The sequence below is a fragment of the Haliotis asinina genome, chromosome 6, assembly GCF_037392515.1.
Source record: "Haliotis asinina isolate JCU_RB_2024 chromosome 6, JCU_Hal_asi_v2, whole genome shotgun sequence".
Taxonomy (NCBI): Eukaryota; Metazoa; Mollusca; class Gastropoda; order Lepetellida; family Haliotidae; genus Haliotis; species Haliotis asinina.
This window is the reverse complement of record NC_090285.1, coordinates 28,353,553-28,368,870: the sequence shown is the minus strand read 5'-3', so window position 1 is coordinate 28,368,870 and position 15,318 is coordinate 28,353,553. Positions and strand designations below refer to the sequence as shown.

Below are 15,318 nucleotides of genomic sequence, written 5' to 3'. Positions count from 1 at the left end.
TTGCCTTGTTCCTGTGGATACCACAGGCACATAAAGAAAAAAATGGAAACGAAAAAACGATTCAAGAGTCATAGTGCCCCTGATGGTATGCCTTTTAACCCATGGAGTCATCTTCCCTTAACATTTTTATGTAAGAGCACACCCTTTTAAACCTCATAATTTTTCTGTATGTCCTACTTATAGGACGCTTTCGGATATATAGAAAAAGATTCTACTGTGATTCATGCACCATTGAATTATTGTGAATTAATCAAGATCACCTCAACAGATTGGTTAGTACAAGTGTATCAAGTTTACCTAGGACCTCTCATAAACTGGGCTACAGTATTCATGACAGAGTTTTGTTCTCTGCTCCAACTGAGCTGGATGATGATTATTCTCAACTGGATCCTTAGATTCCAAGGAACGATTCATTCACTTATTCTTATATAGCAAGGATGTTTGTAATTTAGATTTGGCAGCCAGAGCTTCTAGGGATATATTATCATATAGGAATTGGTTTGCGGCTGGCGTTAGGGCCTTGCTCCCTCCTAGGGAATTGGTTTGCGGCTGGCGTTAGGGCCTTGCTCCCTCCTAAGTTTAAAGAAAGACATGTGCCATTGTCAGTCCATGAAGTTGTTTTAGCACACTCTGTGGTGTACCAGGAATGATGCTACACATGCCCAAGTTAATGCTTTGGGACATTTGACTGCTGTGGATTGTTCTCAGTGTTTACAATCTCTGAGGAACCACACTTTTACATTAAAGGATCAGTTTTTTAACACTCCTACCATCTTTAATGGACTGTGTCATCAGGCCATTGCAACTATGGATGCTCTGACCTCGCATGATCTTAATCAGCAACTAGCTTCTACTCATCTTGCTCAGAATAGATCCAGGAGTGTTTCCAGAAGTAGGAGAGACATTCCATCATCTACAATGTCTTGTTCAGCATCTTTGGACCGTCAGGACTCTTTACAAATAGCAACTTTTGAATGTATGTCGAGATCCAACTATGCTCACCTTCTGGTCTTTTCCTGGGAGCAATCTCAGAATGTCAGGGGAAGAAGTAGGGGTAAAGCTTCCTTTCGCTCCTCAAAACTTCGCTGAAGAAAGTTTCTTTTGAGCCTTACCACCTGTTTATGTCAACGAACTATGAGCTAGATCAAGTTTTCATGATTCTAGTTACTCCTTCGCCTGTGAGAGGCCAGATTTCCTTGTACACAGACTGGAGACAGATCACACAGGACCCTTGGATCTTGTCTGTTGTAAAAAGGGGTTTACCCTTGTTACGGTGAAGAAATCCCCTGTGAACCAGCAAAACAGGACAAAGACAAGCCTGAAACATTCAAATTCTGTATTATTATGTAACGAGAGCAAGGTATACAAAGTCACAATTCAATAGTCACAATATCGATTGCAAATACAATACAATCTAATTCCTTTCTATTTCTGTCCCTTTCTATTTCTTTTTCCATCTTTTTCATTTTCATCTCTTTTTCCATTTCCAACCTTTTCAGTTCTAATTTTTTCATTTCCAACTGGTCTGAATATTTGTCTGGCACCATTTCCAAAACATCATGTTCAAAAACTTCCTCATCAATGTAATGATTCATAACAATTTTCCAAATCTGAAATTTCCTCATAGCACGTTTGGCATCAAGTTTGAGATGTGAAGAAATCTGCAATAAATCTGATTTCCTGAACTGACTAATTGTCTCAGAGTCATGGGACAATACTAACTTCTCAAGTTCAAACACTATTTTGCTGGTTCAACAATTAACTTGCGCAAAATTGCAAAAATTTGAAATAATTTTCACAAATGGTCTCAAATGTCAAATGAATTCTATCCCGGACGAGCCCCCAGTTTTGTTACGGTTAAGAACTCACAATTCAGTAGTCACAATATCGATTACAAATACAATACAAGGGAGACAAAATCTAAGGTAATGTGTCACAAAATATATAGTATAGCTAACTCACCAAAGTCTTAGTGTGAGAGGGAAACAGTCGAGCAGAATGTAACACAGTGAGCGGTCTGATGGCAGTAGATGAAGTCAAGGGCAGATAATTCCCAGACAAGCCTGCTGCCAAAATTCTAAAAATGCAGATCATCTATTATATGAAATGTGACCCATTATAATTATTATTCAAAACGCTAAACATTGTGACCCAATAATAATTATTACTGAATTAATAACAAAATATACAGAAAATACACACTCGTAACACCCTACGATGGGACAGATTACCTCCAGTGACTAGCCAACCCACGAGAGGGATTTTTCGTACAGGAACCTTGCCTTCCTGCAGCTATTCAGGCAATAGATTGTTGGAGAAACCAGCGGCAATAAAGCTTCCGGTCATGATAACTGCCTGAGATTTCATTCCCCAGTGTTTTTTGTCCCCAAAAAGACACACACTAGATGCAAATGATCATAGACCTGAAACTCTATACAAAACCTTTCTTACCAAACCACCCAAATTCAAGATGGCATCGCAGAGTAACCTCTACACACTCATCCATCTTCACTCAAAATCTCCAAACCTGATAATGTACACAGGATGGGGAGCACATATGGGTCACCTTCAAGTCCAAGGGATGTGGTCAAGTCCAGGAGAAGAATCTTCATATCAGCGTTCTCAAAATGTTAGCCAGAGTCAGAGCATTCAAACATGGTGCGTCCGCAGAAAAGCAATTATGATGGCCACAGACAATTCAAACATAGTCTCCTATGTGATCAAGATGGTGGAACAAGATCTTACCAGCTACTTTGGGCAACTCAGCAGTTGTTAACATTGTCCACTTGGCCAATGTTCAGTGAGGGCATTCCATGCAGGTTCTATATTCTGGCAAATTCTCTATCCAGACATGACAGAATAATGTCAACCATATATTTCTTTCAAGTTGATCACGCAATGCTGGGAGACTCTGGTCATAGACCAGATGTTAGTCTGGCTAAGGATCCCCTTGTCTGGGCAATGTATGCTTTCTCAACTTTGTGGGACAAGATGACAGCATATGCTCTCGCCCCACAAGTTGAAGTGCACAAGTCTTCCAGTACAGCTGTGTAGTGTATCTAGTGGTTCCTGCCTGACCTACGAGGATGATGTTCATAAACCCTACTGGATCTCACTGACACGTCAATGTTACTGCCAACTCGGCACAGTCCCATCAGTCAGCTGGAATCGAGTCGATATCACGAGAACATTTGGCAACTTCAATTGCACGTGTGGAAGTTATTCTTGTCTCTCTTGGAGAAGTGCTTCGGTCAACTGAAAGAAACCTAGAGTTAATGGTAATGTCAAATTGTCGTCAAAATGTATTTCTATCTCATGTGAGCTGAGAATACTTAAAGGGGCACTGATGCGGAGCAATTTCCGTGGACTGGTGTAAACTTTTGTTTTTCTCCCATAAGTACCCAGATGATATCCCAGAATTCGTGACTGGTTCGTGACCTCTGCTGCGCAGTCCGTATTTTTACTTCATTATAAATGTATCATGAAAACAAATGAAACACTTTGAAGGTTAATCATCTGCCAGTAGTAGAAATGGTAAAAAACTATTAGGACAGAAAAATAACGAAGCCAATGTACGTCTCTGTATTTTGTCTCATACCCCTAATTAGTTTATTATCATAGTTTATTGAACATTAATAAAAGAACACATGGTCTGCTTATACATATATTAAATTTCTAACATGACAGCAACATTTATACATTGTATAGATTGCCAATGTGGATCCTATTTCACACACATACACGTTCTAGTGTGTTTTCTGTCATATAGATTCTGCTGAATGCTACAACAAATAAATTGAAACAAAATGCAAATAATGAATATAAAAAAGACTAATTTTATAGCAACAATGTCAGGCTACTACCTTGTTCAGGAATGTATCTATCAATATCCACATAAAAGAACGATATTCCGTTCATCTGCAGCTGGTAAGTAATCCTGCTCTGTGTTGTGTGTCTTACAACAGTCTAATTTGCGAAAAAATAACACATCGTTTCACGTCTTTCACACTGGTGAAAACCTGATAAACCTCTCATTGGTCACCCAAGATAGCACACCTGGCAACTAATTCTATGATGTCTGCCATTCTAAGTAATTTAGTTAACAATAATGAGCAATCAATCAATCAACGCAATGGTGGTTTATTCTTTGAAGTGAGGGTGGTGGTTAATTCTTTGAAGGGAGGATGTTGTTTTTACACTTGCACTTCATGACAGGGTGTAGTCAGTATAGATTAGTACATCTACACACAGCCTTTTGACAAATCCGCTGTAGAAGATAAAAGTAATTAATCAATCAGCATGTTATCTGTTAACACGTGTAGGTTTACACCATCAAACGCGAGTTACAGCAAGGAAGATGTAATCTCTGTGTTGCATGCAGCCTGAAAACACTTATGGGCCGAAACTGTTTTGAGGATACCAACAGAACGTCATTACATAAGAAATACATACAGGCATTTGCTGTGTACTTGGGTAAATAGGTGTAATGAAAATCTTCATCTTCTTCGGAGGCACCTAAAAAGGCAAAATCTAGTAGAATGTCTACTCCTGAATGGAACCCAACTTCGCTCAACCTGGATATGAACTCTTTAACAGCCATGCTGGCATTGTTTACGGAGGACCTTAATGCGCCTTTTAGCTCAGATTTAAAAGATCTTGAACAGATGAACAGAGAAGTTTTTCTAACATCAAAGAATTAAATGGTCTATAAACGCAGTTAAAATTGACTTTTGATCAACAGCTACCCAGGAGATGTGTATAGCCGGGATATCTCTCTGAATTCCATGGCTAATACAGTAGTATACTTTTATAACGAACACGGATATAACGAACTGACGGCTATAGCGAACTGTTTTAAAAGTCCCAAATAAGCCACTGTATGTTATATAAAAAAAGTCGTGAATAACGAATTCTCTATAACGAACTTACCGGCTATAGCGAACTGATTTGCAATCCCCGCGCATCCCATGTAACACTAATTAACGGTGTGAATAACGAAATGAGCAAACTCAATCAGTGTCACTGCCAGTTAGCGATGCTCACTTTGAAATCCTCAACAGTTCCAGTTAACACTAATTAATGGTGTGAATAGTCAATTGAGCAGTTTGCATTATTAACCAATCAGATTGCCGGAGGCTGTAAAGCCTGTCGCCGACGACCTAGTTTTGTATACTTCCGGCACAGCAACTCGGTCAGCGATTTAATAGAAAACGACAAGTGCATCCCCTCATAAGGCTTGTGTATATGCCTCCTACACACATCAGAAATGTAGACAGAAGCTTTTGATACTTGTGAGACTTTTAAAATACGATACATTCAATGACGAGTCCGTAGTGACGAGTGACGTGTGTAAGATTACTGACTTTGTAGTGAAAAGAATGTAATGTGAATGACTGAATGTACGAATAAACTGAGTAGGAATGTGTTGTACTGTATAGCGTGTTTTACTGTTCTTTCAATGGATTTTTGTGAATAGCGAACTACGGATATAATGAACTAATTTCAGTGGTCCCCTGTAGTTCGTTATAAAAGTATTTTACTGTATCTATCAAGTTGATTAGAGATCTGTGGCTTCAGGGTTACCTGTCTCTCAAATATCCACCGTCCCAGACATGGCCTGGATGTCTATGTCTGCTGGTTCAGCATTGGCTACTTCTGCTACATTAATCACAGTACTTAACCAGCCCCGGAAAGCCTGATACTGTAGATGGGTCTCTGCCTCCAGTGGTAGAGCACATCGATGTGATAACTTTACTCCATGAATTGAAGCTGTGCATGGCTTCATCTCCACCCAAGGCCGTTGCCATGGAACTGGCAGCTGAACTTGGATCTTCAGGTTTGTTAACCCATCAGAAACTACTTAACCTCGCGTTGCCACGTTCTACAGTTGTGTCTTCGGCCATGTCCACTTTTAACTTAGCGCTTTCCAGGGGGCTACAATGCTGCTGCCTTTATTATGGTACTGTTGGGCACCATAGCTGTTAATTATCCACCCGTCTTCCTCTAATCAGTTATCATATGAAATTGTCATCCCAGACAAAACCATGGTGTTGAGGTCTGACAGACCGATCATTGGTAATACTCATACTATTTCCACTTCTATGTATGCTACTGCCTTTACTACAGAACTACGGAACCATCGGGTACCACGACTGTGGACTAATTGTCCGGGCTTCCTCACATTAGCCTTGATAATACGCCACTTATACCAGGAATTTTCCCGAATATCTCAGACACAATCTGCACAGAATTTATCTGTTCATAAATGCACGTTTCATTCCATGACAGTGTTCTCACCCTTCCGTCCATGGACATGTTCCTGCCTATGGATGATGTGGCCTTACTCCATGATTTTAACTCATGTCTGAACATACATCACCCAGTTAAGGCTGACTCCCTGAAGCTGGTTTTCTTACTAGGTTACAGCAACACAAAAAGAATTCAATCTTTCACTGCTGCAGCCCAGTCAGCCTTCCCCTGGTAGTGACACAAACCACACTGGAGATGGGACTTGCCCCAGGAGAAGGCACAGAACCCAACTAAGAATATCTACTAAAGTGTGCGAAAGCGCCAGGATGGCCTGATAATCTAGGCATCAATGGCAAGTCACTTAAGCTGCATTGGGACAATGCCATACCATGTATGCTTACCTGAAGGAGCAAAATCTTCGAGATCAACTCTGGCGATTTGAACATCTTATGCCCCATGAGCCAGTTCAACCCACAACTGGTGCCTGTGAGGAACCTTCACATGAGCAGAATGCTCCACTGGCAGGAGATCCAAAATGTCTCATGGACATGTCCACATGAACCTCTTTCCTGTTCCCAAAACAAACTCTCCTGGCGTAGAGCCAGTTTGCCCGAAATTTTGGACCCTCATTCGTCCTCTTCTCATTTGCTGATCTTTCCAAAAACCCTGTGTATATTTTGTTTCACTCTATTTATGATGAAATATGAGCTATACCTTTCGAAAAACGGAGACCAGTGAAACAAACCAGTCAATCTTCACCCAAAAATGAAATTGATTTATTGAATGACATTATTTCTATGAAACTTTCTGCAGACTGTTCATTACATGAAGTTAAATGCTGTGTCTGTGCTGCTGCTTGAACTTTAGAGGAACTGTACACAGTGTCCGAAGAAAAATCTTACTACTAGGAGCAATAAACCAAGAAAAACCGTTTCCAAGTAAAATTAAGAGAAACTAGAAAATATATTTCCTGGATAGAGCTTTGCCAGGATTCTAAAGTCTCTTCAGTGTATTGACCTCCCTGAGCGACTACTTGATTTACCTAAGTCTTTAAAGGGGCACTGATGCGGAGCAATTTCCGTTGACTGGTGTAAACTTTTGTTATTGTTTTTCTCCCGTGAGTACCCGGATGATATCCCAGAATTCGTGACTGGTTCGTGACCTCTGCTGCGCAGTCCGTAAGCGCAATTGATAGTTTAATTATAGACAGATCAACTGAGGTGAAGTCATTTGTACTTCATTACAAATGTATTATGAAAACAAATGAAACACTTTGAAGGTTAATCATCTGCCAGTGGTAGAAATAGTAAAAAACTATTAGGACGGAAAACAACGAAGCCAATGTACGTCTCTATATTTTGTCTCATAACCCTAATTAGTTTATTGTCATATTTGTATGATTCTGAAAATTAATAAAAGATCACACGATTTGCTTATACTCATAGTAAATTTCTAACATAACAGCAACATTTATACATTGTATAGATTGCTAATGTGGATCCTATTTCACACACATGCGCGATCTAGTGTGTGTTTTCTGTCATACAGATTCTGCTGAATGCTACAACAAATAAATTAAAACAAACTGCAAATAATGAATGTAAAACAGACTAATTTTATAGCAACAATGTCAGGCTACTACCTTGTTCAGGAATGTATCCATCAATATCCACATAAAAGAAATCGTATTCCATTCATCTGCAGCTGGTAAATAATCCTGCTCTGTGTCGCGTGTCTTACAACTGTCTCATTTACGAAAAAGTAACACATCGTTTCACGTCTTTCGTTGGTGAAAACTAGATAAACCTCTCATTGGTCTCCCAAGATAGCACACCTGGCAACTAATTCTATGATGTCCACTATTCCAAGTAATTTAGTTAACCAATATTGAGCAATCAATCAATCAACGCAAGGGTGGTTAATTCTTTGAAGGGAGGATGTTGTTTTTGCACTCACACTTTACGACAGGGTGTAGTCATCTACACACACTGCCTTTTGACAAATCCGCTAGAAGATAAAAGTAATTAATCAATCTGTGTTATCGGTTAATCCTTTGATCGATGTTTGTTTTTGTAACTCAGCTGATAAACCCTCTTGCATCACTTACATGCACATATTACATAACATACAATACATTTGCCATTACAGACCTTAATTTATAATGTTGAGTATTTACTCCAGACAGGAGAAATGCCAAATGGGAACCTTTGTTGAGTAACCGAAGTGGTGTTGCTACTAATTATACCTGTTATAAATTCATGAATTGACCATCAAGAGAATGATGACAAATAACACGTGTAGGTTTACACCATCAAACGCGAGTTACAGCAAGGAAGATGCAGCCTGAAAACACTTATGGGCCGAAAATGTTTTGAGGATACCAACTGAATTTCGTTACATAAGGAATACACACAGGCATTTGCTGTGTACTTTGGTAAATAGGCGAAATAAGGTTTTTTTTACGTAAGACAATTTTCAGATTTCTCTACCAAAGGCAAAGTCGTCGTTTTTTTGTTTACGAATTCAAATAAATCAACTGTGTGTTTTATTATCATAAATAATAAACCATTGTAGCTACCATAGCTACCAAAATTTACGTAAGCTATTTGCTATCACAGCTCAACCAACACTCAAAACTACCTAAATATAAAGCTTTGCAATCTTCCGTACTGAAACAAATGGCTTGCTACGTGCCTGTAGACATCATATTTTCATGTAACATGATTAAATATCGAGGTTAAAAACACAGAAATAGGATCAAATTAGATCAGTAGGTATACCATCCAAGCATCCAAAAAGAACTACACTGCTGGGATATATGGTTACGATCAGACAAGGAATACCATGGATATTTTTAAACAAATGGCATGTGATGGGCATCCGGCCTCCTGACTGTTTAGGTTAAGAAATTCTGCTAATATGGACAGGAGCCCAGTTCCTTTGTCCGTCACGGTCGAAGGAGTGGGCGCTGACCAATTTGCGGTCTGCTTTCGTAATTAGACCGTTGGCGAGAAGCATTATTCGCTCCGCATCAGTGCCCCTTTAATGAGATGCTGGTCAACTCAACTTGAGATGTACTCGCAAGGGAAGGTGCAAACTGGAATCTATTCCAATCAGAAGGGGAATATTTCAGACTCCTTCAGTCCTTTGCTTTTTTGTTTGTCTTTAAATCCTTTGAGTTTTCTGCTCAATAGGGAGGAAGGTTACCATCCCGGACCTCCTCAGCACAGATCCCCAAAACTCATCTCCTCTACATGGATGATATCGAGCTCCTTGCCAAAGAAGAGTCCTTTTGAGTCCTTGCTGAGTCCTTTTCTAATCATATTATCATGACATTTGGACTCGACAAATGTAAGATTCTTTCATTTGGCAAGGTAACTAATGATGGATCAGTCAGGTTACAAGGGGGAGGAGTTATTGAGCATCTTGTGGAAGATCAGGCCTACACCTATCTGGAATGCAAATTCAAGACAAGCTGAAGAATGCCCAGCTTCAGGATAAACTTTGGGCCGAGTATAAATCTCATTTAAAGAAAATCTGGCGCTCAGAGCTAAATGCTCAAAACAATGTCAAAGCCACCAATACTTTTGCTGTGCCAGTCCTCTCCTATTCCTTTAGAGTAGTTGATTAGACAAAACAAGACATCCAGTGTCTTGACCGCCTGACCAGAAGGATCATATCTGATAACAGAGCAAACCACCCTCGTTCCTCTCTTAATAGTTTATATATGCCAGTCAATTCTGGATGTCGGGGTTTGATTAATGTGGAAGCTCTTCATGACAGAACTTATTTGTGTATTTTTGCATGTATTTATTTATCGCATGATCCTCTGGTGATGCACATCAAGACTCACGATGAAAGCAAGGAATTCCACAGCTATTTTAGGCGTGCCAAGGTTGTTGGACACAATCTGAAATTTGAAGTTGATTTTGTTGCTGGATGGTACAGCGATGGGAGTAAACCAGGTGAAGTCCTTCACCGAGTCAGCCCAGAGTCAGTCCTTTGTGGAAAAGCTTTCTGAAAAGCCATTGCATCGTGTGTACATGCAGTGTGTGGAACAGAACAGCAATCCAACTGACTCCTTCGTCTGGATGAACTCGGCTGGTCTCAAATGCAAAACTGGGGGCTTCCTTTTAGCTGCTGAGGACTAGTCACTTCCCACTTGCAATCGCCAAAATGTGATTCTTAATGAAAAAAATTAACATGAAATGTTGATTATACAATGAATTTACAGAGACTGTCTAATACCTTGTCAGTGGATGCCCTTCCTTGGCACAAACAGCATATCTTAAAAGACATGATGACATGGCTCGCTGCTTTTACTATCTTCTCCACGATGCCTGTGGCTTTGACCCCGAGGTCCATCCATGGTACAACCCTGAACATGTCAAGGGCATCCTGGAAAATTATGCTTTTAAACTTCTTAGAAATAAGCCTATATACAGTCTGCTGAGAAGAATTCCAGCCAACAAACCTTTTCTTGACCTTTTTGATAAAGCCAATGAAATTATTTATATCATAGAATTTTCCATCCCTTTTGACAGCAATGTGATTGGTGACACCAAGGGAAAGCATGATAAATATGTGGACCTCGCCTTTGAAATGTCTCGCTTGCATCCCAAGTACTCTGTCATCAGACTCCCCATTGTTCTCGGTGCCCTTGGTACATGGGCTGTATGTAGAGGGGGCGAGGGCCCTGAGCTGATGATGAGCTTTACCCACCTGACTGTGTCAGGATCACCTAAACCCTCTCTGCTGCATTCTATCCTAATCTGTAAAACATAATAATAATAATGGATAGCATTTATGTGGCGCTGTCTCTGAAAGGACTCTACGAATGTCTCACAAAAATTGGATAGAAAAGTACACATTAAGATGAAAGTTTGTTTGATGAACTTAGAGAAGAGGAATTGCAGAGTTCATTTGGAAGAGCATTCGAAACTGAGGGCGCACTGAATCTGACAGAGCACTGATTTTAAGTTGTATTTTGGGACTTTTAACACTGGTTTTTCACTGGAAGATTGGAGAGTTTGTGGAGCTTTATAAGTAGAAAGTTTTCTGGACAGGTATGGTGGTAGTGAAGCATCAAAATGGCAAACACAAGTGTTGCAATTTTGCGTTTGCTTTGAAGCAAGATATGCAGCCAATGTAGATGCTGGAGCATGGGAGTGATATGATGATTATACTCCCATCTCTTCATCACCAGATGAGCTGCACTGTGCTGTACTTGCTTTAGTTGAGTGAGCTTGTCAAGAGGGAGGCCAAAGAGAACTGAATTGCAGTAGTAAATTGATAAAGCAACTTACAAGTGTGGCTGTAGCGCTATCAGTGAAATATGGTCTAATAGAAAAAGTCAGCGCATCTCCAGGAAGCAAGCACATGACACACTGCTGATGTGGTTATGGAGAGTGAGTGATTGATCTAAGTGGACCCCTAGGTACTTCACACAAGGTTGTTAGGGAATATCACACTCTCCTACAACAACTGACCCATCTTTAACGAGTTTTGGATGGTTGGGTGCACCAACTGGCATAAGTTCTGTTTAGTCAGTGTTCATTTTCAGTTTATTACTATTTCAGTTTATTACTATACATCTATTTCAAAACATCCTCATTACATGATTGGATGCCATTTTTGACAGCACCAAAGTCCTGAAGAAGACCACTTTTTGACATTTCTGTGTCGTCTGCATATTTCTCAAATTTGCAGACTTGGGAAGAGATGACCTCTGAGAGTGGTTGTACATATAAAGTAAACAATACTGGCCCCAGGGTAGAGCCATGTGGAACTCCATACATGAGACAACTGGGATTGGACTGCATGGAATCAATTTCAACTCTCTCTGCACATCCACTGATATAAAATTTAAACCATGCTAACACTGTACCTCGAATGCCATGTGTTATTTCCAACCATTTTAATAGAACTGCGTGGTCCAGCATATCAAACACTGCACTCAGATCCAACAGACGAATCAAAGAGACTTGCCTTTCATCACCCTTTAGTAATAGGTTGTTGACATCACTAAGTACAGCTGTTTTGGTGCTATAAGCGGACCGATGCATTTCCAGAAGCCCTGCAGCAGTGTTGTTATGTTGTGACGTCGCAGACCTCCACACACATTTCTTTTCGGTCATGTTCGTGTCAATTTTGCCTTACTTCATCATTAAAACAATATACAGTTAGATAACATACAAAATTATGTTACTTTCTAATTCTGAAGGCTAAAATTGAATCTCACGGGAGACAAGTTTTTGTCTATGTATTTAGACATAATACAAGTACTTTCAAACAAGAAAATAAACTTGATGAGGCATATGAAATTTGCGTCAACATTTTTTTTTCTCAAAAAGAAAAAAAAATTATCAGTGAAATAGCTTAAAACAATTAACACACAGTGAATAAGTGTTTAACAACACATTCAACACATACAGAATAATATCTAATTCATATTTTCCTATCATGCATTTTCCACAACACTCCCACAGTCATGTCACCCTTTCATATCTTCACAAATCTGTTACTTGAGGGATGTCTTTGGGATTTTACTCCAAATAACACCAACCAGATGCCAAACTATGACAAAGCATGATACATGTAGGTGTTATAGCATAAGGAAATTTTTTTTATGTCTTATAGTCATATGTTTCATAGGGAGCTATACAATTTGAGACCATGCCTATTACTTCATTATGTTTTCTTACATCAATTGCCTTGACTTGGGCATTGGGTATCTTCCTCACCCAGGTTTTGAGGCTTATTGGGAATTATTCAAGATAGAGTAGTGGCCATGTCAGCACTTAAGGGGCACTTGCACCTGTCTTTAGGACGTCATTTTTCATGCCAATCACACTCAAGTTAACGAGTTGGACCATTTGATTGCTGGAGAACAATCTCACCTCTTCTGTACTGATAAGAATCTCCCAGAACAATCCAATGACCAATTGTATCTACAAACTTTTGATATTATTCATTTGTTGTCATGAACTCTCTCCTCCATTGCTTACCTAGTAGGGGAATTCTACAACTGTGTTTTTATAGTGGTTTCATTATTTCTTAATATTTTTTAATCAGTGAGTTACAGGTCTGCTCTCGCTTCTGTTTGAGATATACAAGACTAGGTTCCAACTGCTAACACATCAGTTAGTTGCAGTTAATGATTTTTTTCTTTCCCATCTTTCCCGTCTAAAACTGCATGGAAGTCTCCATCCACTTTAATACTGCACATTTCATTGTTTATTTCGGACAGACGTCCGTAATCATTTTTTTTCCAGAGTGTAACTCAAAAACCATTCAGTATTTTTAGACCAAAATCGATAGATATAATAATCTGAATCTGTGGTTGTGTCTTTTGCTGTTTACAGATTTTTGGCATTTTGGGGTTTTTTTTGTGTTCCCATGAAATGTTTGGTGTTAGTGGGCTTCGTTTCTGGAGCTTGAAGACATCTTTAAATATATGTATCTTTCAGCAAAGCTTGGCAGATATATTTTGCTTTTTACAAAGTTTTGGCATTTCTATTTTACCTGGTTTCCATGGAAACTATTCAGACTTAATCTCAAATTGCGGGATGGGCTTCATTTCCGGAGCACAACTCAAAAACCATTTCATATCTTTCAACAGATCTTGGCAGATATATGAGACAGATCTTGAAGTGGTGCCTTTTGCTGTTTACTGTTTACTGTTTACTGTTTACAGATATATGGCATTTATACTTTTCATGAATTCCATGGAAACAGTTTAAACTTAGTCTAAAAGAACACTAAGTAACTGTCAGATGATTTGTCCTTTCAAATATGTGGGAGCTGGGGAATATGTCATCTTCTGATGACTCTTGCTTGTTGTCATTGGGGGCCTCCCAGAATATTCTGAGTTTAACATGTTCCTGTCTAGACTCTACATTTCACTTGAGTAATGCATGTAATGAGAATGTGAGTTTTTCATTGTAAAGATAAAACAGCCATTTTAACTGAGAATGTTATTCAAGTGAACTGTTTGTAAGGTGTCAGTTACTTTAAATGTTTCTGTTCATATGTTTGTATGTGTTCAGGTGAGGTCTACAGTAAGATGGGGGACCTGGTGACGGCAGAACGCTGGTACCGGAAGGCCCTCAAGTCTAAGCCAGACCATGTTCCTGCACATCTGACTATAGCCAAGTTACTGCAGAAGAAGGTTGGTAGAAGTAGATCATTAAATGTGATGGTCATGTACCATCCACTTTTACCTACATCTTTTTTATCCCCGCGGCATGTAATGCTGGGGGATGTAGTCGATGCCTTGTCTGTCCGGCCGTCCATCCATAATCATTTTGTTTCCGGAGCATAACTCAGAAAACGTTCAATAGTTTTAGACCCAAATTGATAGGTATAATAATCTCGACCTATGGTTGTGCCTTTTGCTATTTACAGATTTCTGGCATTTTTATTTTTTTTGTTTTTCCTTGGAATATTTTGGTCAGTCTAAGTAAGCTTAGTCTCAGTGTATTTCGTTACACTCCACCACTGAGTCTAACAAAACCTAGTAGAAGGTCGCGTCAGGTAACCTTTGAGGGACCAATGATCGCCCAACCAAACGCAAGACGGTTGAATAGATTTAACCAATCAGACAACAGCTACTATTTAGGGATCGGAGGGACTTTCAAAATATTCAGGTCACTGACACAGATCTCTCCACAAACAAAAAGCAGCATATAACACAATTATTTGACGTGCAGTATATACGCTTTGCGGTTTCTATTGACATGGTTACCATTACCTAATATTTCCACAAGATGACATCCTTGAATATTGCCAAAACACCATTTTCAGTGACTGTTTACTCACTTTTGTCATGGTTGAACGTACGCCATGTGCATCACCTGGAAGCGATCGTACGCTAAATAGCATTCGGAATCGTTCGGGTACGAACCTTTTCAAGACAAAAAGTTCAAAAGGTATAAACGAATGTGCACTTTCACGATTTGGTAAGCTTTGTTCTGATTGGTCAATCTCAAAGGTTAGCTGACGCGACCTCCCATAAGGTTTTGTTTGACTCAGTAGTGGAGTGTAACGAAAAGTACTGAGGATAAGGTT

At 39.5% G+C, this 15,318-nt stretch overlaps 1 protein-coding gene across 2 annotated transcripts in view; it reads left to right on the top strand.

The window, feature by feature from the left end:
* Nucleotides 1–15,318, top strand: part of LOC137288065 (protein O-mannosyl-transferase TMTC2-like) — a 214,831-nt gene that overhangs the window by 169,973 nt on the left and 29,540 nt on the right. For both annotated transcript variants that reach the window (XM_067820442.1, XM_067820443.1), the window contains one exon: nucleotides 14,298–14,419. In XM_067820442.1, coding sequence (XP_067676543.1) covers nucleotides 14,298–14,419 — 122 coding nt within the window. The remainder of the gene's footprint in view (nucleotides 1–14,297; nucleotides 14,420–15,318) is intronic.